Here is a 26,418-nt window from a genome sequence, read left to right as displayed (position 1 = left end):
GTCAGTGTGGAAAGGCTGCTGAATTTTCTGCATTCTGAAAGATTTTCCTGAACCTGCCTACAAGACTATCATTTGTTCTTGCATATAAAACCTCTGTGAGGCTGGCCATTTCTCTCAGTGCCTCCCTCCCCCCACTCATTCCCACCCCCCATTAAACACAAAGGTAGTGGGGCAGAGGCAAGGATTATTTGGGGGAGGTGGATGGCAATGAGGGAGTGGATGGATTAAGCTCCACTCTATGGGAAGGAGGTTCACCAGCATATCTGGTTGAATTTGTTTAACCTTTGAGCTTGGGCTTTCTCTCTTTCTCACATCCCTTAGAAGCACAAAAGGTGGGATTTTTAACCTATTGGAGATGAAACCTGAGGAGGTTCATCGTATAGAGATGCATTCCATATGCCACAGGATGACTGGAGGCACAGGCAGATTTGGACCTCACCTTATTCCATCTTTACTGCCCATTAGACTTTCTAAGAGAGAAAAACGACAAAAATAAAACTATGGAGAGTCCATTCAAGCTGTTAGCTTTATACAGAGAAAAGCTATGTGTTGCTCCCACAAATCGTTCTTCTCGTGCCAATGAATCTTGAAGATATGTGTCACTGTTCACAAGGAAGTGTGGGTTACAGAGTGGATCGCTCAGCCTAGCTCATGACCACTACTGTAAAATCACCCTCACACCATCTTCATGTGCTCAGACTTGTTTGTCTTTCCTCTCTGGTTGACGTACTCCAGAGGAGTTGGCTCACAGTGAACCTTCCAGAGTTGGAACAGTGCTGATGTGATCAATCCCCAGAGGCAGCTAGCTCCCTGAGCCTGCCTAGCTCTGCATGGGGAAACAGGGGTAGAGGTTTTCTAATCCCTGGTACTGATGACATTTGAATCAAGTAAAAGTCCCTAGGGGGCCAAAAGCTTCATGTTGCAGCCCAGGCCCGACCTGGTGGGGGAGGGGGAGGGGAAGGTGAGTTGTATATATGTGAGTATGTGTTGCAGTTGTAACTGGAGGTTTCTACGCTTGGCTCTGTGTTCCCAGATTCTACCCCAAGTTTGCCTAAGTTAGAAAAGTAAACAAATGGGACCAGGAGGAAAGAAGCAGGAGGAGAGGAGGAGGTGGGGGGAGGACACAAGAGGAAAGAGCAGGCCTTGTGCCCATCTGCCCTTTCTGACCCTTAATGAAGGAGGCTTAGTATGGCAGCCTCTATGGTGCTGGGTTGGGGAGATGGGCCAGCAAACTGATATGGGTGTGGGGAGAGACACCACAGGAGAAATAATAAGAGTAATAGCTACTATTTATCTTACAGATGAGGAATTCAGAGAGTCTCAGAGAGGATAAATGACTTGGCCAAGGTCACCTTTATTCAGTCATTCAGCAAGGAATTACTAAGCACCTACTCTATGCCACACACTGTGCTAATAGGTGTTGGAGCAGACATTTGAACCCGGGTCTGTCTGAATTGAGACTTTGGAGTCAGGCTGTTTGGCCTTTCCAGTGCCCCTCCTCTCTTTGCAGTGTTGCCCTATCAAGGCTACTCATCATCTGCTTTTCCCAATCACCCCTGGTAAACCCCTCCCACCTTGTACTACACACCCAGCTCCTTCCTTGTGGCTGATCCAAAGCACCTGAAATCTGATGTCTCTCTGGAAATGGGAGGAAATCAGCCATGGACAACATTTGAAATTCTGGTCCCTGACCTAGGTCTTTTAGCCATGCCCCTCTCACCCCACCATACTGTAATTGAAACTTCCACTCCATTTTGAGATGAGTAGAGAAGTAAAAGAGAAGGACAGAAGGTGGAAGAAGCCAGACCACGTGACTCCTGCTGCCTGAAGTGTGCTGTGGTCACCAGGCCCAGTGTATTTACAGTTCCACAGCCCCAAGCTGAGACCCTTTGCACATCTACCGGTAATATTCTTTGGAGAACCACTGTGCTGAATGTAAGCAGCACCTCCTCTAGCAGCCTGAAGTCTGGGATTGACATTCTTCTAGGGACTAGCAATTGGGGCATTAGGTCTGGGCATGTCCAAGGCCTGCTGGAGCCCCCAGCTTGAAGCAGTGCTCCTGCCCTGTGGGACTCTACACCATGGAAACTCGGCTTACTTCCACACCTTCTCTTGCTTCCTGAGAAGCCATGAGGGTAAATTGAAAGTCAGGGTTGGTCCCAAGACAGACTGACCATTTGCTTTAGGGCTTCTTGGAAGGACTTTGGAGCAGGATTGTGGAGGCTACTCTGAGCCAATTTGCATGACTTCAGGTGAGGATCTCTGTGATGTCCATCCCTTATCTCCCTTTGCCATCCCCTATCCTTTCTTCAGCCCTCTTCAGCCCCCTGTGGTCTCTTCCAGGAGCCTCGCTTGCTTCACTAAAATGTGTAAGAATTGGAAAGGTTGGTTATTGTTGTTACTGTCATTGTTAAGCAAAAAAGTTGTAAATATATCATGCTGAAATTTTTAGAAATTCTAAAATTAAAATGAAGGCTGCTTCCCAAAGTTCTAGTAACTTTGACGGCGACTTTTAACAAAGGATGAAAACCCTTGGCAGGTTACTTTTGAAGACTTGAAATACCTACCTGAATCCAGGAGGTGGGAACTCCCATTATTGAAAGCCTACTGTGGGTCACCATGCTGGATTCTTTACATACTTGATCTCATTTCATCCTCACTATTACCTCATGAGGTAGGAAACTGGTGCCCGCAGAGCTAATGTAACATGCCCACAGTCACATAACAAGTAAGTGGTGACATCAGGATTTGAATCTAGGCCTGGTGCCCCTCCTCTTCTTGGCACTATTGCTCAGTCAAGTCTACTCATCATCCCTGTCCGCTCTTTCCAGTCGCCCCTAGTAAACCCTTCCCACCTTGCAATGTCTCCCAAAGTGAGGTTCTGAATGAGGTCAATTTTAAGAAGTATCATTGTGTCTCCACTTTAAAGCCCAGCTAAATCAATCAATGAATATTTTTTGGAACTTCCCGTGTGCTTGGTGTCATGGGAGATATAAGAGAAGTTTAAGACATGAACCCTGCTTCTAAAAAACAGCTGAGAAGTCTAGGTGAGGAGACAAAACTAACCCCCTTAGACAGATCAGGACATAATAAGGGCTGGTGCAAGGTAGAAGAAGAAGAGAAGTGAGAAGAGAAGGAGAGTGCTTTCAGAAGGCTGGGATGTTTTGAATAGATAGAATAGGGAAGTGCTCATATGCAACGGAAACTTGGATAGGTGGGAGCCCGGGGCAGTTGGCAGGTTTCCTTGAATTTCAGGCTGAATTGTCCATATCAGATACAATAAATTGGGAGCCATTCTAGGTTCTGGAATTAGGACATGCCATGATGCAGTGATGTTTGGATGGATCATGGTGGTATTCCAAGGGTGAGCCTGCAAAAACCTGGACCAGAACAGTGGTGGTAGGCTACTCCCTATCCTATTCCTCCCGAATGGCTGAGAGCTGTTAAGAAGAGAGTATCAACAGCACTTAGAGGTATGTCATTTATAGGGGATCAAGGAGAAAGGAAGGAGTAAAGATGACTCTGAGGTTTCCAGCCTGGATACCAACTAGGATGGGGAGCCATTGAGGGTGGGGGATAGTTTTACAGAAACATATACTTGATGTGTTCTCTTTCAATACATTGAGTTTGAGGTATGATACAATATCAGTATAACTACATGGAAGAATTTGTTGCAGCCAATTAAAAATAAAGTTTTAAAGATAATTTGATGACAAGAGAATAATGCTCATGGTAACAATCTTAAGTGAAAAAAAGATATGAAATGATTTAATACCATATAGTCTCAATTTTGTAAATATACATAATGTGTGTGTGAGTGAGTGTGTGGATATGCATAGAAAAACACTAGAAGGAAATATACCAAAAGTGCTAACAGTAGTTATCTTTGATGGTAAGATTGAAATTATGGGTAATTTTTTACTTGTTCTGTATTCTTTTTCTGTATTTTTCAAAATTTCTAGCATGAACGTGTATTGCTTTTATAGTCAGAAAAAAAGAAATACATGTTGGAGCTTTTTAAGACAATAATCTTTTATCAGACCTTATGTCCCAGTTTTTGGTTTACAAAATCTGGTCACTGTACCTGCACATAGCTGGAAAAATAAGGGACTGGAGATGGACTATTTTACATGTTTGAGGTACTGATTCCTTTCTTAGGTACCTCTAGTAATTCTAGGGTGCTTCCATTTGTCTTGAAAAGCATGTCATGATGTAAAGCCTCTTCAATCTAGTAGAAGGGCTGAAAATCCAGATAGCTCCCTAGGACCACCTCCCTTTCCAAAACTGTCATTCACTCCAAGGCAACTGTCTCAGTCTTTTTTCTGGGTTTTCTCTTCTGCGCCATTGATCTATGTACCTATTCCTGTCTTGATTACTGTAGTAGCTATATAATAAATCAGGTAGAGTGATTCCCCTTTCTTTTTCAAACTTGTTTTAGCTATACTAGTTTCTTTGCCTTTCCATATAACCTTTAGAATAACCTTGTCTGTATCTTTAAAAAAAAAAAAAAACCTTGATGTGATTTTGTTAGGAATTGTGTTTAACCTATATATCAATTTAGAGAGAATTCCAATCCATGAACATGGTATGTCTCTCCATTTATTTAGATCTTCTTTGATTTCCTTCATTAGCATTTTGTCATTTCCAGCATACACATCCTTAACAGGTTTTATACCTAAGTTTTTCTTTTATTGATTTATTATGTTTTTCATTTTGGTTTCCATGTGTTCATTGCTAGTATATAGAAATACAATTTTTGTATATTGTTCTTGTATCTTGTGACCTTCCTGAACTCATTTATTATTTCTGGCTGTTTTCTTGTAGACTCCTTAAGATTCTCTACATGGATCACCATCTGCAAATAGAGACGGTTTTATTTCTTCCTGTCTGATCTATATGCTTTTTGTTTCCTTTTCTTGCCTTATTACACTGGATTAGACTTCCAGTGTTATGTTGAATAAGAGCAGTGAGGACAGACATCCTTGCCTTGTTCCAGAACTTAGAGGGAAAACATTGTCTTTTATCATTAAGCATGATGTTAGCTATAGGTTTTGTAGATTTTCCTTAAAAGTTGAGGCAGTACCCCGCTATATTCCTAGTTTTCTGAGAATTTATGTCATAAATGGATGCTGAATTTTATTTAATGCTGTTTTTGCATCAGTTGATGCTAATACCAGTATATATGTAATTTTTCTTTTTAGCCTTTTAATATGGTAGGTTACACTGATTGATTTTCAAATACTGAACCAGCTTTGTATACCTGGGATAAACCCCACTTGTTCATGGTGTAAAAAAAAAAAATATATATATATATATATATATATACATACATATATATACATATATTTGCTAATTCTAGGAACTGTTTGCTAATTCTAAGAATTCACTGCTAAGAATTCTATTTGCTAATATTTTGTTGAGGACTTTACATCTATATTCATAAGGGATATTAGTCTGTAGTTTTCTTTTTTGTGACACCATCATTTGCTTTCAATATCAGGGCAATACTAGCCCTATAAAAATGAGTTCAGAAGTGTTACCTCCTCTTCTGTTTTCTGCAAGAGAGAGTATAGAATTGATGTTAATTCTCATCTTTAGTAGAATTCTCCAATGAGACCATCTGGACCTGAAGGTTTTTTTTCAGGAGGTTTTTTTTTATTTCTACTTTGATACCACTGTGGTCAGAAAACATGTTCTGTATAATTTCAAATATTTTCAATTTGTTGAGGCTTGTTTTATGACTCAGTGTATGGTCTATCTTGGCATGTGTTCTGTGAGTGCTTGAAAAGAATGTAATGTATTCTGCTGTTGTTTGGTGGATTATTTGATCAATGTCACATTATTTGATCAATGTCACCTGTTGGTTGGTAGTATTGTTGAGTTATTCTATATCCTTGCTAATTTTCTGTCTAGTTGTTCTATTATCAATTTCTAAGAGAGTGATGTTGAATTCTCTAATTCTAATTGTGGATCTGTCTGTTTTTCCTTATAGCTGTATCAGGTTTTGCTTCAGGTACTCTAATGCTCTGTTGTTTGGTGCATGCACATTTAGGATTGCTGTATCTTCCTGGTAGATTGACCCTTTTACCATTAGGTAATGTCCTTCTTTGTCCATGGTAATTTTTTTGTTGTTCTGAGGTCTACTTTATCTAATATCAATATAGCCACTCCTCCTTTTTTTACTAATGTTTCATGGCATATATTATTCTATCCTTTTACTCTCAACCTACTTATATTTGAAGTGAGTTTCTTGTAGACAGCATGTAATTGGATCATTTTTTTAGCCACTCTGCCAATCTTTGTCTTTTAATTGGTGTATTTAGATCATTTATATTCAATGCAATTTTGATATTAGGGATTAAATCTGCCATTTTATTTTGTGTTTTCTCTTTGTTCCCTCTATTCTTTGTTTCTCTGTTTTCTTTACCTTTACTGTTGGCGACTTATACCTTTGTTCAAATTCCATTTTGATTTATCTGCAGTAATTTTGACTGTATATGTTTGTATAGGCTTTTGAGTGGTTGCTCTGGGTATATATTATACATACGTAGCATATCACATTCTACTGGTAGTGCCATTTTACCAGTTTGAGTGAAGTGTAGAAACCTTACCTACTTTTAAGTCCCTTTCCCCTCCCCCATTTGTAATCTAATTGTGTTATTATATAATCTAGTGATATTTCCTCTATATATATTCAGAACTACATCAGAGAATGTTCTAATTTTTCCTTCAATCATCAAACATAATTTAGAAAACTCAAGAGGAGAAGAAAAATCTATGATATTTACCCATATTTTTACCCTTTGCATAGTTCCTTCTTTCTTCCTTCAAGATTTCTTTTTTTTTCTTAATTTTATGTATGTATTTATTTATTTTTGGCTGCATTGGGTCTTTGTTGCTGCACGCGGGCTTTCTCTAGTTGTGGCAAGTGGGGGCTACTCTTCATTGCGGTGTGTGGGCTTCTCATTGTGGTGGCTTCTCTTGTTGCAGAGCATGGGCTCTAGGCTCGTGGGCTTCAGTAGTTGTGGCTCACAGGCTCAGTAGTTGTGGCTCGCAGGCTTTAGAGCACAGGCTCAGTAGTTGCGGTGCATGCGTTTAGTTGCTCCGCAGCATGTGAGATCTTCTCGGAGCAGGGATCGAACCCGTGTCCCCTGCATTGGCAGGCAGCTTCTTAACCACTGCACCACCTGGGAAGTCCCAGTATTTCTTCTTTCATCATTTCCTTTCCATGTCAAAAACTTCCTTTAGCTAGTCATTTAGGGTGGGTCTAGTAGCAACAAATTCTCTTAGTTTGCCTTCCTCTGAGAATATTTTCATTTCCCCTTCATTCCTGAAGGACATTTTCACTGGATGTAGAATTCTGGGTTGACATTTATTTTCTTTCAGCACCTGAAAAATGCTGAACCACCTCCTTCTGGCCTCCATGGTTTTTGATGAGAAAACCACTGTCATTTGAATTATGTTTCCCTTATAGGTAAGCCTTTGTTTTTGTTTTTCAGCTTTCCAGATTTTCTCTTTTACTTTAGTTTTCAGGGATTTGATTATGATAGATCTTGGTTTGGATCTTTGAGTTTAGGCAGTTTGGAATTCAGTCAGCTTCTTTAATCTGCAGGGTTCTATCTTTTGCCAAATTTGGGAAATCTTTAGCCATTATTTCTTCAAATACTCTTGCAGTCCCACCTTCTTTCTCCTCTTCCTCTGGGACCTTGGTGACATGACTGTTAGATCTTTTATCATAGTCCCATGTGATCCCTGAGGTTCTGCTCATTTTTTTTTACTATTTTTTGTCTTTTGTTCAAATTAGGTAATTTCTATTGTTCTATATATTCCAGTTTACTGATTCTTCCTCTGCCCTCTCTGTTCTGCTGTTGAGCCCATCTGTTGAGTTTTTTTTATTTCACTTATTGAATTTTTCAGTTCTAAAATCTCCATTTAGTTTTTCTTTATTTCTTCTATTTCCTTGCTGAGACATTTTTTTTCATTTGTTTCAAACATGTTTATAATTGCCTGTTGAAGTATTTTTATGATGCCTTCTTTAAACTACTTGTCGGATATTTCCAACATTGCTGTCATTCTATGTTGGCCTCTCTTGTTTGCCTTTTTCTCATTCAAGTTAAGAGTTTTTGGTTGTTGGTATGAGTGATTTTCTATTATATCCTGAACACTTTAGATATTTTTATGAAATCCTGCACCTTATTTAAATCTTGTTTCAGCAGGCTTCCTCTGACACCATGCTGACAGGGAAGGGAAGCACCACCCCATTACCTCCAGGTGGGGGTAAAAGTCTAGGTTCCCCACTCAGCTGTCATTGACAGTCTGGGGGGAGGAGGGGCACTTCATTACTACTGGGCAGGGGTGGAAATTCAGGCTCCTCACTCGACCTCAAGGTACCACCCTGGCCAGGGATGGCAGTGGCACCTTGTTACTGCTCCCCATGTGGCCTCCACTGACACAGTGGTGGGTGGGCCTCCTTGCCATTGAGCAGGGATGAAAGTCGTGGTTTTTCACTCTTCCTTTTCTGACACCACCCTCATGGGGTGGAAGGGAAGCCTGGTTACCACTAGGCTGATTTTTAATTTTTATGTTTCATTCATTCAGCAAACATGTAATTGGTATTAATATGTGCTAGGTACTGTTCTACATGATAGAGATGTAAAGAGGACAGGTGAAGGCCTTGCCCATCACGGAGCTTACATTCTAATGGGGGAGATAGACAGTAAGCAAATAAATAAATATTTAGTGGTTGGTTACTGATAAATTTGGAAAGAGTGCTATTTTAGATAGGATAGCCAGTAGAGGCCTCCCCGAGGAGGTGACATTTGGGAATAGAGTTTAATGCAGTAAGGGGAGGAGTTTTGCAAAAATTGGGATGAAGAACATTCTAGATGAAGGGGAGAGCAGGATCAAATCTTCTTAAGCAGGAATGAATTTGGTGTATTTCATGTATGTATGTTTTAATGTGTATTAAAAAGAAATATTGGGGCTTCCCTGGTGGCGCAGTGGTTGAGAGTCTGCCTGCCGATGCAGGGGACGTGGGTTCGTGCCCCGGTCCAGGAAGATCCCACATGCCACGGAGTGGCTGGGCCCGTGAGCCATGGCCGCTGAGCCTGCGCGTCCGGAGCCTGTGCTCCGCAACGGGAGAGGCCACAACAGTGAGAGGCCCGCGTACCGCAAAAAAGAAAAAAAAAAGAAATATCAATATAACTACCACATCAAACACTTTGATTTCACAGACACCTTGCTTAGGATGAATTTAAGTTTTTTTTTAACAGTGTAAGAGAGGTTTCCACATAAGTGATATGTGAACATGGTGAAATTCTTAACAGTACTGAAGTTTAGGAAACAAACCTATCCCTGAAGTGGATAAAATTATTAGCCACATTTAACATAGGAAAGAACTTAGGGAGGTTGATTAGCTTGTACAGGGTCACACAGCAAGTAAGGGAGGGAGCTGGGATTCCACATGGGAAACTGAAGATCATACCCAAAGTTCAGAAGAAGAAATACAGGATTTTCTTTCTGCCAGGTAGAGCTGATGGTTGTTGTATGCAACAAACCAAAAACTTTTGAAGAATAGTTGGAGGCCTCTAATGTGTTTAATTAAGCTTTTTTTTCCTGTTTGTCCAAAGTTCATGCCTAAAGCAATTATATCACTTTAGTCTTCTCCAGCCTTTAGCTCTAAAATAATCAAGGGGCAAAAGGGGTGTTGGAACTTATTAGAGAAAATAAGGTAAACCACTCAGGGTTCTGGAATGACTAACTGTTGACAATTGTCTCCATCTACCCAGAGGCACTTTAACCAACTGAGATTCAGGTGCTGTCTTTAGCACTGCCGCCAAACCCAGCAGTGCTGAGGGGCAGTGTATGCCAGAGTAAGCAGGCCCAACCTCCCTGGCCTTGCTGCCAAGGGACAGCCTTTGCAAGATTCTCACCACAGAATTCCAGAGGAAACTCTGCAGGCATCCCATCCCATGGACTGCTCTGCTGTACCTGGACAGGGACATCCCCAAGCTACAGTCAGGTCACCAAAGAGCTCTCAGTGTTTGAGAAAGGAAAGCATCTTTATAGGCTCCTGGTTTACCCACATCCTTCTCCCTCTTTGAAGCTCCAAGCATATTTTGGAGGGAGATTTCATAAAGATTTCTAAATTGAGTTAGAATTTCAAGTCTATTGTGACATGCAAATTAGTCCTGCTTGCCCGTTGGCAGCAATGCAGCTGAAGTGCCTAGAGACGGGCCATAAAATGAAAACATCAAAGTGATTAAATGTGCCCAAAGAGCATAATTGAGTGCATGAATAAGAGAAAATAAAACAAATTGATTTTCTCCAGTGCCAGAAAAACAGAATAATTGAGAACAAAATAATAGACTTTGAAGTAATCAAAGTGAGGAATGCACCATAGTGACATAGAAACAGCCAGTTGTGGGAGAGATTTATTATGTTTCTGTTATCATTTTTACAACTTTAATTTCATTAGCTAATAAATACAAATCAATTGGAAAATCAGTCAACCAGAGAGGAGGCGGTCCCCAGCCAAGATTTTTATTCACATCTCTAAAACAGGCTGAGGCGGTGATCCTTTATTTTCATAGGTGCACATATCCCCCATGAGCTGGAAAACAAGTTCTGGGAGGCCTCTCCGCTTTGGAGGTGATGATGTTCTGCTCTGCCGTCACTTTCCACATATAGGTTTACCGATTCAACTTTCCAAAGGATCACTTTTATACCCCGCCAAGGTTTCCAACAGACAGAATTGCATGAGTACAGCATCTTGATTTACCAAGATGACATTTTCATGGCACTAACCGGCACCTATGGTCTTGCACTGGGTCATTCTGAATTCACGTAGTGGTGGTGGTAGTGGCAGCTACAGCAGCCACAGCACCTGCCACTCTCGCAATACTGCTAAGCATCTGTGGGTCATTGCTTCTATCATCATGTTCCACCCCCACTCTGGGCGCACCACCACCACCATCACCACACACACACACACACACACACACACACACACACACACATGACACGGAAATTTAACCAAGAAGGCCAAGCAAGAGTATGCCACCCCTTTGGTGTCCAGCCTGGCAGCCACAATGCTAGGGAGGAGCAGGGGAAGGAAGCCAGGCTGGGAGACTTCTTATGCTGGCAGTAGCGATAGAGCACTGGGGACACCAAGCTATGCTGAGACCAGGTGCTTGAATATCACAGAGCCAACATGAGACCACTGCAGAACTATTTTTATGGCTCCTCCAAGGAAGGAATCCCTCCACCCCACTCCTCGGCTGTTCACGGGTGGGCTCAGTGGTGCTTCACTGCAGGATCCACAATGATGGCTGATACAGTGGTGTTTTTTCCTTTCACGGGAGCTTGAGCTACTGTGGCAGCTGTTGGCACTTCCAGATGTTCATGACACACCCTACCTTCGGGGCTCCACAGTTAGAGGCTATGCCTTTGGCTCCAGTAAAGGTCTTCGGGACCATAGGGACTGTAAGCCAGGGTGTGCAGAACAAGTTGGCAGTGCTGGGACTGGCACTACTTGCTAGCTACATCAGGATGGCATGGTTCATAGATTGTGCCTGCCAGGCAAATTTGTCCTGGAGAATTTCTCTTCCAGGAAGCACCTAGAAGCTGAAAGGAATCTCTATGACCTTCTGTGGCATCCAAAGCCCAATCAGGATGTACTTTGAGGGGAACAGGGAATGTTAGCACTTCGCTCTTTTGTGTAAGAGAGCGAGAGTTTGCCTCCAGTGCAGGCCTAAAATCCCAGCTTCCATTTCCCACTGGTGTTTGGGTGGAGGAAAATGGAGCAAATGGCTTTCACAACTCTAAATCATTATACAGATGTAAGGCTGTATTATTCTTCCTACTGCTGCTATTCCCATTACCCTGGATTTCCCGGCCCAGAATTTTTGTCTGAAAAAGAAATGTGGAGAAAGCTCATGGACCAAAGAACCTGGAGCTGTGACTCCAAAGCGGCTAGGAGGCATCGCCCAGACCGGCAGATAGACTGCTCGAGGCTGAGCTCCACGAGCTGGCTGGCTGGCAGGCATGCAGCACACTCCTGTGATGTCACCTCTCCAGTTACTTGTGCCTATCCCTCCACATGGAGCCAGCAGATTTAGGCACAGGAGGGGAGAAAAAATGAATCATAGGCTATTTTAGAAATCGCTTCGATTCCGTTTGAGACTGCAGTAGTCCCTTGCAAGTTAAGACCAGAGCACCCGAAACATCAGGGTAACATCCTTTAAGTGCTGATATCCTATAAATGCCAGAAGCCTGGGGGGTTAATTCACAGCCTCAGGTTCTAATTCAGGCCAGAGGCAGGAAAGTGGTAATTAGTGGTTATACTTAATTGTCATTGAAAGGCTTTCTGATAACAGGGGGGATCTATATTCCAAGAAAAACAATATAGTTGACAATTTAGAGCTAAAAACTAAAGTCAGTGATCCATTTCAGCACACGCCCAAGGCTTCATAGAAATCCTTTGTTCTGCCATTGTTCCCAGGTAAAGAGTGAGACCCCGAAGCCCGGTGTGATGGGGCAGCAGCTGGGGAACTTGCTCTAGCCTTAGATCACACTAGATGGGCCTCCTCCCCATCTTAAAATTGTTCAGAGGCTCCCCGTGGCCTCTAGGGTAAGACCATGGTCTTCTAGGCTCTTGATAATCTGGCCTCTGACCATCTCTGCAGCTTCATAGCACACCTCCCACCCCTGTCCCTGACCCTCATCCTGTGCTCTGGCCACAAAAACTTTGCAGGTGCCTTTATACATCCTGCTCTGTTCCTGCTGCCTGGAACACTCTCTCTCCCTTTGCCCTTCAAGATGCCACCTCCTCCGTGAAGCCTTCCATGCCCTCTCTTTGTATGCCCTCAGCACTCTGTACAGACTGGTATTATATGGGCTTGTTGCTATGGACTATGATGTGTTTGTCTCCATATATGCCTTCCTTGCTAGACTGAGCGCTCCTTGAGGGCAAGAATTGTGTCTTGTTCTCCTCTGTGGCCCCAGCACCCAGCATAGGGCCTAGCCCACTGTAGACATGGGGAGGGGGTGCCACATCCAAGATTTGCAGATACTAAAGGCTCATGGCAGCAAAGCAGCCCAAGCACCAGCTGTCCAAAAGTGATCCCTTTTATAATTTTTCCCAAAATGTGCCTCATATACCTCTGCGTGAGAGACAATTTGAGGTGACACAAAGACATTTTTCATTTAATAGTCATATTTATTTTAATGTATGTTTTAAAATCTAAGCACAACATTATTGTTGTTATCATTATTGTTATCATTACTTAGGATAAATGAGGCCAAAATAAGTATTAAAATGTTTAAAGTAAGTTGATATAAAGAAAAAGAGTTACTATGAATACAGATGTTAAGTCAATATGACAACATTCCTGAAAGGGGTACTCCTATAATGAAAGTTGGAACACTTTTCAGCAGTCCTAAATTCACATCTCTGTTCCTCTATGGTGCCATTCAGCCTCCAAGGGTTCTGGGGTCGCCCCCAACATTCCTCCAAACTGCTGTGATGCTGACAATCTTCAGAACTTATTTGCCACTTAGCCTGGTGGCATTGAGGCTCTTTTTGTAAGCATATGTCAGCTTACCTCAACCATGTTTCTAAGGGCTTTAAGAGCAATGGCCAAGCTTTAAGCCTCTGTGGCCTAAATGGGATAGTGTTTTATCAGCTGCCCTGTAGCTCTAGAGATGTTCATTCCTTCAGTGAATATTGATTGATCAATTCCTGAGCGCTGTTGAGGGGGCTAACAGTAGTGATAAGCAAGACAGACACGTCCCTGCCCTCATGGAGATTGTGAGGGGAGACAGACAAGTTAGCAAATAAGCACGCAGGATATGTTCAGTGTGCTAAGGATATTGAAGAAAATAGAGCAGGATGATGTGACAGAAAATGAGTGACTGGGGGTGGCCACTTAGACTGGGTAGTCATCAGGCCCCTCAGAGGTGACTTTTGGATTGAGACCTGAGTGATGAGAAGAGTCAGGAATGACAATATCCAGGAACAGAGCATGCCAGGTGGAAGGAATAACACGTGACAAGAAGGGGGAGCCCTAAGAGGGAAAAATGATTCGTGTGTTCCAGCAACATAAAGAAGCCCCGTGTGGCCAGGACAGAGTGAGCAAAGAAGGTGGTGGCAGACAGGAGACCAGAGACGGGGTCAGGCCCTGCAGAGCTTGGTGGCTAAGTAGTTTGGATTTTATTCCAGGTGTGATTGGAAGCCATAGAGGGTTTTGAGCAAAGGAGTAACGTGGTTTGACCTAAGTTTTAACGAAATACTCAGGCTGCTACATAGAGAAAAAGGTGTAGGCAACAAGGATGAAAGCAAGGAGACCAATGTTGAGGCTATTAGAGTTGTCCATGCAAGGGGTGACAGTGGCTTGGAGTAAAGTTATAGCAGTGAAGGTTGAAGGGAAGTGGGTGGATTTGGAAAATATTGTGGAGGTAGAATTGACAGGACTTGCTAATGGATCGATAGGGAGGTTGTAAATGAAAGAGCAAATAAGAATGACCCCAGTCAATGTCATGAAGAAAATAAAAAGCAAAAGGGAACTGTTCTATATCTGTACTGTCCAATATGGTCACCACTGGCAACGTGTGGCCATTTACATTTAAGTTATTAAAATTAAATTTAAAATTCAGTTTCTCACTTGCACTAACCACATTTCAAGTGCTCAGTAGCCACAGGTAACTAGTGGCTACCATATTGGGCAGCATAGATATAGAACATTTCCATCATTCCAGAAAGTTCTATTGGACAATGCCACTCTACGTTAAAAAGACAAAAGATTACAAGAATAAAAAGACAAGCCTCAGATTGGGAGAAATTCTTGCAAAACACATATCCAGTAAAGGACTGTTAGGCAAAATATACAAAGAACTCTTAAAACTCAACAATAAGAAAACAACCCAATCAAAAAAATGGGCCAGTGATCTTAACACACACCTCACCAAAGAAGCTGTACAGGTTGCAATTAAGTGTATGAAAATATGCTCACTATCATTCACTAAGGAATTGCAAATTAAAACAATGAGTTCCACTACATACGTATGAAGAGCTAAAATCAAAACACTGACACCACCAAATGTTGACAAGGATGTTGGAGCAACAGGAACTCTCATTCACTGCTGTTGGGAATGCAAAATGATACGGCCACTTTGGAAGACAGTTTGGCAGTTTCTTCCAAAACTAAACATAGTTTTAACATACAGTCCAGCAATTATGCTCCTTGCTATTTATTCAAATAAGATGAAAACTCATGTCCACACAAAAACCTGCACATGAATGTTTATAGCAGCTTTATTCATAATTGCCAAAACTTGGAAGCAACCAAGATGTCCTACAGCAGGTGAATGGATAAACAAACTATGGTACATCCAGACAATGGAATATTTTTCACTGCTAAAAAGAAATGAGCTATTAAGTAACAAGATGTAGAAGAACGTTAAATGTGTATTGCTAAGTGAAGGAAGCCAGTCTGAAAAGGCTACATGCTGTATGATTTTAACCATATGACATTCTGGAAAAGGCAAAACTATAGAGACAGTAAAAAGATCAGTGGCTGCCAAGACTTTGGGGAAAGGGAGGGAGGGATGAATAGGTGAAGAACAGGATTTTTAGGGCAGTGAAACTATTCCATATGATATTGTAATGGTGGATATGTAACATTATACACTTTTCAAAACTCATAGACCTGTATAACACCAAGAGTGAACCCTAATGTAAACTATGGACTGTACTTAATAATAATGTATAAACATTCATTCAACTGTAACAAATGTACATTCTAATGAAAGATGTTAATAATAGGGGAAATTGCCTCTGAGGGGAGGAGGGGGACAGGGGGGTATGAGAGCTCTCTGTACTTTCTGCTCAGTTTTTCTGTAAACCTAAAACTGCTCCAAAAATAAAGTCTATTAATTAGAAAAAATAAAGTCTATTAATTAGCAACAGGGACTTCCCTGGTGGTCCAGTGGGTAAGACTGCGGGCTCCCAATGCAGGGGGCCCAGGTTTGATCCCTGGTCGGGGAACTAGATCCCACAGGTATGCCGCAACTAAAGAGTTCGCATGCTGCAACTAAGAGTTCACATTATGCAACTAAGAGTCCACATTCTGCAACTAAAAGATCCCGCATGCCACAACTATAAGATCCTGCATGCTGCAACTAAGACCCGGTGCAGCCAAAATAAATAAATAAATTTAAGAAAAAATAGCAACAACAACAAAAGACTAGAGTGCTCACCAGCAGCTAGTACTGGCAAAGAATAGACACTCCATAAGTGTTGATTGAATAAGTGGATGAATAAATGAGTCAGTCAATGAATCAATAGAACCCAAGCCTCCTGGGTCCCAATTCAGTGCTCCTTCTTCTTTTTTTTTTTTTTTTAACATCTTTACTGGGGTATAATTGCTTTACAATGGTGTGTTAGTTTCTGCTTTATAACAAAGTGAATCAGTTATACATATACATATATCCCCATATCTCTTCCCTCTTGCGTCTTCCTCCCTCCCACCCTCCCTATCCCATCCCTCCAGGCGGTCACAAAGCACCGATCTGATCTCCCTGTGCTATGCAGCTGCTTCCCACTAGCTATCTACCTTACGTTTGGTAGTGTATATATGTCCATGCCTCTCTCTCGCTTTGTCACAGCTCACCCTTCCCCCTCCCCATATCCTCAAGTCTGTTCTCTAGTAGGTGTGTGTCTTTATTCCTGTCTTACCCCTAGGTTCTTCATGACATTTTTTTTCTTAAATTCCATATATATGTGTTAGCAAACGGTATTTGTCTTTCTCTTTCTGACTTACTTCACTCTGTATGACAGACTCTAGGTCCACCCACCTCACTACAAATAGCTCAATTTCATTTCTTTTTATGGCTGAGTAATATTCCACTGTATATATGTGCCACATCTTCTTTATCCATTCATCTGTTGATGGACACTTAGGTTGCTTCCATGTCCTGGCTATTGTAAATAGTGCTGCAATGAACATTGTTGTACATGTCTCTTTTTGAATTACGGTTTTCTCAGGGTATATGCCCAGAAGTGGGATTGCTGGGTCGTATGGTAGTTCTATTTTTTCGTTTTTTAAGGAACCTCCATACTGTTCTCCATAGTGGCTGTACCAATTTACATTCCCACCAACAGTGCAAGAGGGTTCCCTTTTCTCCACACCCTCTCCAGCATTTATTGTTTGTAGATTTTTTGATGATGGCCATTCTGACCGGTGTGAGGTGATACCTCATTGTAGACAACTACTTTAAATTTTTAAAGAATATCATGTGGCACGTCAATATGTGGAGCTAAACAAAACAATTTTGGAAGCAAGATGTGGTCACGGGCTCCCAGTTTGTGATCTCTGGGACAGCTCTGCTTTACACCCACGGCACCTCATTTCATTCTCAAGTATCTTGGTTTCAACAATAAATTATATCGTCACCCTATCTCTGATGTACAAGATATACAGGCCCACATGGAGATGGGAAAGTATGGATGGGGCACATGTAAGCTAAGGTGTTAAACTTCATTCATAGGTGGTCGGGAGCTGCTAAAGTTATTTCGGAGCAGAGGAGGCACGTGGTCACAGCTAGAATTGTGCAGGGGACAGCTCCAGAGGTGCGAGCACCAGTTAAGAGGCTGTTGCAGTGACCTGAGTGATGAGAACTGGTAATAAGGTGGAGACAGGGGAACAGAAAGGAGAGGACATATTTGGGAGACATCTTGAGGTTAGGCTTGGCAACTCATAAGATGTGAAGGGAGCTTGAACTAAGAGATGAAGAATCAAAGATTATCCAGAGATTGTGAGCTGAAAGGTTGAAAACACCCAAACCATGATCCAAAAAATTAACTTTTGCTTTGCAAGAGTTAGAAGAATGAAAAGACAGGGAATTCCCTGGTGGTCCAGTGGTTAGGACTCTGTGCTTTCACTGCCGAGGGCCCAGGTTCAGTCCCTGGTCAGGGAACTAAGATCCTGCAAACCACATGGTTTGCAGCCAAAAAAAAAAAAAAAAAGGATGAAAAGACAAGTTATATACTGAGATAGAATATTTGCAAATCATATGTGCAACAGCAGATTTTTATCTAGAATATATAAAGAACTCTCCAAACTCAACTGTAAAAAAAACTCAATTAACAAACAACATGAAGAGGATATACAGACAGCAAATAAGTGCATGAAAGGACATTCAACATTATTGACCATTAAGAAAATGCAAATTGAGACCACAATAAGAGATCCTTACACACCTATCAGAATGGCTAAAATAAAACCTAGTGACACCACTAAATGCTGACAAGAATGCTGAGAAACTAGATCTTTCATACATTGCTGGTGGGAATGCAAAATGGTATGGCCACTCTGGAAAACAGTTTGTCAGTTCGTTATAAAATTAAACATGCAACTACCATAGGACCCAGCAATTGCACTCTTGGACATTTATCCCAGAGAAATGAAAACTGTGTTTACACAAAAACTTGTACGTGAATGTTCATAGCAGCTTTTTGTGTAATAGCCAAAAACTGGAAACAGCCCAGATGTCCTTCAGTGGGTGAGTGGTTAAACAAACTGTGCCATGTCCATACCATGGAACAATACTCAGCAACAAAAAGGAAGGAACTTAATGCACCCAATAACCTGGATAGATCTTTAAGGGCAGTGTGCTGAGTGAGAGAAAAAAAAATCTCAAAATGGATTATATACTGTATGATTCCATTTAGATAACATTCTTGAAATGACAAAATTATAGACCTCGGGACCAGATTAATGGTTGTCAGGCTTACAAATAGGGTGTGGAGGGGAGTTAACAAGGTAGCGTTGAGATCTTTGTGGTGATGGAATATTTCTGTATCTTCTTGTGGTGGGGGTTACACGAACCTATACATGTGATAAAATTTCATAGAATATACTCTTACACACAAACACTCATACACACACACACACACACACACACACACACACACGAGTGCATATAAAACTGGTGAAACCTAAATATGGTCTGTGAATTATACCGGTGTCAATTTCCTGGTTTTTATATTAAATAATAATTATGTAAGATGTTTCCACTTGGAGAAACTTGGTGAAGGGTACCAAAAAAGGAATGAACTACTGATACACTGAAAAATTTGCATGAACCTAAAAATTTGCATGAAACTCAAAGGCATTATGCTGCTTGAAAGAAGCCAGTCTTAAAAGGTCACATACTATTTGATTCCATTTATATGACATTCTGGAAAAGACAACACTTATAGTGATGGAGAATAGGTCAGTGGTTGCCAGGTGGTAAGAGGGGGAGGGGAGGATGTGACTGCAGGGGATTTTGGTGGGTAATGGGACCAGTCTGTTTCATGAATCTTTACGTGTGTTAAAAATCACAGAACTGCACATAGCAGAAACAGTCAATTTCACTGTATGTCAATTTAAAATTAAAAATTAAATCAGATAGGGCTTCCCTGGTGGTGCAGTGGTTGAGAGTCCGCCTGCCGATGCAGGGGACACGGGTTCGTGCCCCGGTCCAGGAAGATCCCACATGCCGCGGAGCGGCTGGGCCCGTGAGCCATGGCCGCTGAGTCTGCGCGTCCGGAGCCTGTGCTCTGCAACGGGAGAGGCCGCAGCCGTGAGAGGCCCGCGTACCGCGCAAAAAAAAAAAAAAAAAAATTAAACCAGATAGGCATGTGGGTGCTGATTTGTTTTTCTTTCCTTCCTTTGTTCCATTCAGCCATTTATTCAGCCATTTATTGAGCACCTACTATGTGTGAGACACTGTGCTAGACTTTGGAGATCAACCAAGAGTAAGGCAGCCCATGTCCCTGCCCTCATAGAACATCCTTCCTGTTTTAGAGGAGAAGTGGTCAGTAGGGTTTGGAGCCCAGTATTTCTGCTTGGGGAAGTGGGACAAGGAGAAGACTGTGGAGGGACCAAGGGAGCAAACTTTTCCTTCCTAGAGCCCAGTCCTGTAGGATTTCAAGTGATTGCTTTTCCAAGATTCTTAGACCTGAGGGCTGGGGGAAATCCCCAATTCGTATTTCACAGGTACTCATGAGAGAAAATGCTAGGAGGGTTGTGCCTTGCTAAGCGGGGGTGGGGGGTGGGGGGTGGGGGTGGGGGGGAAGAAAGGTTGGGGGCAGGGGAAGATCTGATACAGTTAGTGAGATGCGAACTCTGAAAAGTGTTGCTGGAATGTGTGTGTGTGTGTGTGTGTGTGTGTGTGTGTGTGTGTGTGTGTGTGTGTGTGTGTGTGTCTGTGTGTCTGTGTGTGGCTTAAAACAATCAGGGCTGGGTTCAGCTGAGTGGTTCTTCTGCTGGTTTTGGCTGGGTTCACCCAGCACTGCAGTCAGCCAGCTGTCAAAGGCCTCACTCACATGTCTGGTGGGTGGCTGGTGGTTGCTGGCATAACTGGGCCAGATATCTCTCACCATCCAGCAGTCTAGCCTGAGCTTGTTCATATGTTGGGGGTCTCAGGGTTCCCAAGGGCAGCGAAAGAACTAGCCCCAAAATGAAAGTGCCTTTTCTTAGCAGCTTTATTGAGGTATAATTCACATATGTTACCTGAATTTGATTTTTGTTTTCTCTCCTGTTTGTAGGGAATCTGAAGCATGTGGTCTAGTTGACAAAAAGAGATCAGGTTTCCAGAGCTGAGGAGCAGTGCCTGTAATGAAGACAGCGTGTTTATGGGAGCAGTGTGTGGAATTTGTGACTGCAGGGGAAATTTGGAGGAATTTTACTTCCTGAAAATTTCCAAGGGGCACCAAGTGGCAGCTGGCCTCCTGGGGTGAGGCAGGCAGGCACCCCAGAGGCCTCAACTAGACCTAGGGGAAGACAAAGATTTCCAACACTTAAAGTGTTTATTTTTTAAAAACACACAGATGCCGTTTTTAATCTTTGAAAATTATTTTTAAGCAAGTTGGGGAGGGGGTATTTTTATTTTCTTAAAGGAGACAGATCAGAAGCTGGAGGAAATCATGGAGATTTGATTGCCAGTTTGTGGGGCGGGGGGAGCTGACAGGCAGGGTTTGGGCCTCAGGACCATCCAGGTGGAGCCTCGGGGGGTGGGGGAGGGGGGCTGGTCAGCAGACTGGGAGGTGGGGAGAAACCCACCCGTGTTGTTTTCAGGATTGCGGATCTATTTTGTTTTTTAATAAAATCTTTGAAAACCTACCTCTCTGTGCCATTGTCCTCATTGTAAAGTACCACTGACAGCACACACAGTTCTGAACATTTCCTCTCACTGAAGTATCAAGAATAACCCTGCTGCTTCCCTGTTCTGCTCTGACCCAGCCTGGGAGGCTGACTCTGAGAACTGGATCCTGCTGAGGAACTAGTGTGTCTCCACTAAGTCCTGGGGACCGTAAGCCAAGCTCTGACCTGTGCTGGGGCCTGCCCAGGGCTCACGGGAATACAGGTGCTGCACCCATGGAAAGGGTCTTGCTGGCACCCCACGGAGGAGCTGTCCCTGCCTGCGGAGCCACTCAGGGATAGGAAGAGCAGGTGGCATGTCAGAGACAAGAGGGACATCTTGATGAATCGAAGCTACTTCCCGTCAAGTGTAGACAATCAGCACACTTGATGAAAATGGGATACAGTTGTGATGCATTGGTGTTACTATAACCTCAAAGGCGAAGGAAAGATGGCAAAATGCAGATGGGGGTGTCACGAGAGAAATGAGGAAGCAGAAGGGACAGCCAAACGTCACGATTTTGGAATTCGATTCGCCAAGTATTTATGCAGCTCCTACAGCTACTGGGACTTGGATGGGAGACAAGGACACGGCCCCATCCTGGCCATCTAGGAACTCCCAGACAAGGCAAAGTAGGAGGGAAAGAACCAGATCCCAACATGCTTCGTGCTCTGTAGCCAACATGAATCCCGAGCTGTGGGAGCACTGGTGAGATAGCAATTCGCCCGGCGGGGGCGGCATCCCAGAGCGTTTCAAAGGGGATGATATTTGAGCTGGGCCTCGTAGGGTGAGTTGTATTTCTCCAGGCTACTGAGGGGGGAAGGGCATTCGGCAGAAGAGAGTGGAAAAAGCCTTGAACGTGTCCTAGGCTGGGAATAGCCAAGCTTTTATTAAACAGCATCGGGGCGCCTGGTCGGCTAGGGATACCAGTCACTTCAAATGCCCACTATCCTAATTATACACTCTCGGCTTAAGGACAGTTTTACTTATGCCAAAATGAAGGGGGGTTTAAAAAAATAGAAGAGGGAGGAGGCGCTGAATGGGGCAGGTGGGGTGTGGGGAGGCCAAGGAAGGCAAATGAGAACTCTGAATTCCCAGCCTGCAAGGGACCACCCGCCAAGATTTGTGGTCTCAAAGGCTTGCTGGGTCCGGTATCCCAATCCTTTCTAAGGGACCCACCCCCCCAAAATCATCACCCAAATTCCTGTGAAGGGCTCAGCCCTAAGAGGCAACCACCTGGTAAAGTGGTGAATACTACTGCTCCATTTTCCTTTCAAGGGGAATGGGCCTGAACCAGAAGGAGCCCTTTCTCACCAGCACTGGCCCTCATGGCTGAGCCCCAGAGTGAGCTGTTGAACCGAGGCCAGGCCTGTTCCTGAGAGACGGCATCACCTCACTGGCCTTCAGGATTCCTTTTCATTTGATTCTTGTTGAAAACATTAGGCGAAAGAAAAAAATCCCATAGATGGAAGTAGGAATCATTTTCCATTTTTTACAATTAAAATTGAAATACCAAACAAAGGTGGTATTCCCAAAACAAGCAAGAGAGATCAAGAGTTGCTCCGGTCGGTCTAAACTCATCAAATTGTACACAGTAAATATGTGCAGCTTTTGATCTATCAGTTACACCCTCAGTAAAGCTGTAAAAAAAAAGAAAAGAAAAGAAATACACCAAGATATTAACTGAGGTGGGCTTCTGTGGAGGAAGAAGGTATAAAGATGGTTTAATTTTGGTTCTTTCTACTTTTCAATATTTTCCCAATTTTCTCTAGTAAGCAGTGTCTAGTTTTGTAATTGGAAAAATAAATACATAAACTTTTTATTAAAAGAATTGATCTGCAGATAAAGTTACAGATCAAAGTAAATTCAAGACACCCACTGAGGAAGAGTTTGTGCTCAGGCCCTGGGACTGTTCTAACCACCCAGGAGGTTCTGAGCTGGCAAGGAAGACTGATCCGGCTAGAGGGTTCCTGATTTACAGTTCACTCAGCTGGAGAGGGTCTTTTTAGATAAGGTGGCTTGAGGGCGGGGCAACTTTGTACCCAGTGTGAGCCTGCCTTCCCTTCAGGAAACAGACGCCTTTGTGCCCGCAAGGACCAGCCATCATAACCATAATAATAATGCAAAGCAAGCATTGGAATATGCCCCATTTTAAAAATCGCTTTTATTTGGAGTATGTCACTATCCACCCTGCTGGGTGGGTATTATCTTCTCTACTTTATAGATTAGCAAACTGAGACCACAAACTGTGAAGTAACTTGCCCAGTTGTCAGTGGCAGAGCCAGGAAGCCAACCCACCTGGAACTACAAGTTCCCTTTTCCCCCTGCCCACACCGCATGCCGCTGAAATATTTTTAAACTGTGACTTTGGAGTAAACAACTTTCTTTTTGCTTCCAAAGTCCAAGCTGGACCAAGCCTCATGCTGCTCTCCGGCCCTCCCCACACAACGACAACAGTATGTAGTTGTGTGCTTCTCAGCAAGTTACTCGACCTTTCTGGGTCTGTTACCTTATCCCTGTAAAGTGGGGCACATACATAAAAAGAAACGAAATTGAGTTATTTGTAGTGAGGTGGATGGACCTCGAGTCTATCATACAGAGTGAAGTAAGTCAGAAAGAGGAAAACAAATACCGTATGCTAACACATATATATGGAATCTAAAAAAGAAAAAAAAATGGTTCTGACGAACCTAGGAGCAGGACAGGAATAAAGATGCAGACGTAGAGAATGGACTTGAGGACACGGGGAGGGGGAAGGGTAAGCTGGGACGAAGTGAGAGAGTGGCATGGATTTATATACAGTACCGAATGTAAAATAGATAGCCAGTGGGAAGCAGCCGCATAGCACAGGGAGATCAGTTCGGTGCTTTGTGACCACCTAGAGGAGTGGGATAGGGAGGGTGGGAGGGAGACGCAAGAGGGGGGATTTGGGGATATATGTATAGAGATAGCTGATTCACTTTGTTATACAGCAGAAACTAACACACCATTGTAAATCAATTATACTCCAATAAAGATGTTTAAAAAAACAAACAAAACCAAAAAATATATATATATTGTACATGCCTATATTTGCATAAAACACCTTTGGAAAGATACACAAGAAACTGGGACACCTCAGTTCCCTCCAAGCAGGGGAACCGGGTGGCAGGTGGCAAGGGAGTAAGGAAGACTTGCACTGTGTTCCTTTTTGTACCTTTTGAGTTTTGAACCATGTGAATGTATTACCTGATCAAAAAAAGTAAATAAATATATTTTTTGAAAGCCAATGGAAAAATCCCAAGCCAGTTTCCCTTTGGGGAGGTGGATCTGCCTCTGTTGCCTTCAGTGTGAGTGGTCTCAGAAAGAGGGGTATATTTCCACTTCTATATTTAAAAGACTCTTTCTAAGGCAGAAAGACTTCTTTATAAGAAAATCAACTATTGTCGTTCAACAAAAAAGGAAGAAGGAGGAAGAAGAGGAAGACAAGGAGGAGGAAGAGAAAGAAGAAAAGCAAACAGCCATCAGGCCGAGCAGGTTTTGACATCTCTAAGCCCCTGCACAGAAAGCTCCAGCAACTCCTCCTCACCTGCCTTTGCTAAGGACGAGTCTCCAAACCTTCTCAGTGCTGGGCCCCAAGCTGACCAACAGCACATATGCACTTTGGCCTCAGACTGTCTGGGTCTGACTTCCCTCCCTGTCACTCACTAGCTTTGTGACATTGGCCAAGTAAGTTACTTTCTCTGAGCCTTAGCCTCCTCATTGATCAAATGGAGATAATCCCTGTACTTACTTCATGGGGTGGTTTTGAGGGATCAAAGAGATCATGAAAGAAAGCACATAGTAGTGTATATATTAGCTGTCAGTATTAGACACTGTTCCTGCCCTAAATGAGAGCCCAGTCTAGGCAAGGAAGCTTCCTGACATTCTCTGGCTTCAGGAATTAGGGGTATAATATACAAATTCATGTGGCTGTGCATTGGTATGTTGTTCTGGGGCAAGGAACCATAGCTATTATCAGATTCTCAACACTCAAAGGGGTTTTCATGATTCCCTGAAAGGATGAGAGCTACAAATGTAGAGGTAAAGACAAACATATATAGAGCCTTCGAAGATGGGGGCCTTCTAAGACCCTCACCTTTTAGAGTCTCTGCACAGGCTAGTACTTCCACCTGGAATGCTCAGATCTTCCCCAGACTGGCTCCTTCTAGCCATGCCATCTAAAGTAGCCACCTTGCTCTCTTTATTCCAAAACACCATTTATTTTTATACCATTTATCATTATCTTATTTTTATTCCTACGCGCACACACACACACACACACACACACACAACCCCTAGGAGGGTGGGAATTTGGGCAGTTTAATTGTTGTACCCCAGTGCCTGGCATGGTACCTGGCACCTGTAATTCTCCATACATACCTATGGAATGGTGAAACTACACACTCAGACAAAGCAACACCTCACGCTCTGGGTATTATGGGACACAGAGGCGGGACAGGCAATCTAGACTGGGGGCAGACATTCCTGGCAAAGGCACATGAAATTTAGGGAAGTGACAAGCAGTTTGGTGCTGCTGGAACACAGAATATTAGAAAGTATTCAAGCAAACCAACTATAAAAAGATATTTTTCAGACAGGACAAATTTGGACAGGGACTAGGTGATGTTAAGAAATTATTGATAATTTTGTTAAGTATGATAACAGCATGGTAGTTATATATTTATCTAAGTCCTCAGTTGTTAAAGATGCAAAGTGAAGTATTTACAGGTGAAATAATATATCTGGGGTTTATTTTAAAATACTCCAGAGGGGGAAAGTGTATGGGGGTGGAGATAACTGAAACAAAATTTGAAAAATGTTGATCATTGTTGAAGCTCGTTGGATGGACACATGGAGGTTGAATGTACTATTCTCTCTACTTTTGTGTGCTTTTAAATTTCCATAAGAAAAAGTTGTGATATATATTAGTGAATGACAGGAAGAACAATAGCAGGGGTCAGATCACAAAGGGCTTCCGGTGCCAGGTAGAGGAGGCTAGACTTAATCCTGCAGGTAAGGAGCCATCAAAGACTTTTTTTTTTCTTTTTGCGGTACGCGGGCCTCTCACTGTTGTGGCCTCTCCCGTTGCGAAGCACAGGCTCCGGACGCTCAGGCTCAGCGGCCATGGCTCACAGGCCCAGCCGCTCCGCGGCATGTGGGATCTTCCCGGACAGGGGCACGAACCCGTGTCCCCCGCATCGACAGGCGGAC

At 42.9% G+C, this 26,418-nt stretch overlaps 1 protein-coding gene across 3 annotated transcripts in view; it reads left to right on the top strand.

The window, feature by feature from the left end:
• Positions 1–21,167, top strand: part of HDAC8 (histone deacetylase 8) — a 243,971-nt gene extending 222,804 nt beyond the window's left edge. For 2 of the 3 annotated variants that reach the window (XM_049705115.1, XM_004285546.3), the window contains one exon: positions 20,594–21,167. In XM_049705115.1, the coding sequence (XP_049561072.1) occupies positions 20,594–20,602 (9 nt within the window). In that variant the 3' untranslated portion in view covers positions 20,603–21,167. Of the gene's footprint in view, positions 1–1,301; positions 2,253–20,593 lie in introns of all 3 variants that reach the window. The other variant, XR_004479895.2, reaches the window with a different exon arrangement.
• The last annotated feature ends 5,251 nt before the right edge of the window (positions 21,168–26,418 follow it).

This window comes from Orcinus orca, chromosome X (genome assembly GCF_937001465.1).
Source record: "Orcinus orca chromosome X, mOrcOrc1.1, whole genome shotgun sequence".
In the NCBI taxonomy this organism is placed as follows: Eukaryota; Metazoa; Chordata; class Mammalia; order Artiodactyla; family Delphinidae; genus Orcinus; species Orcinus orca.
This window is presented reverse-complemented; position numbering and strand designations above follow the sequence as displayed.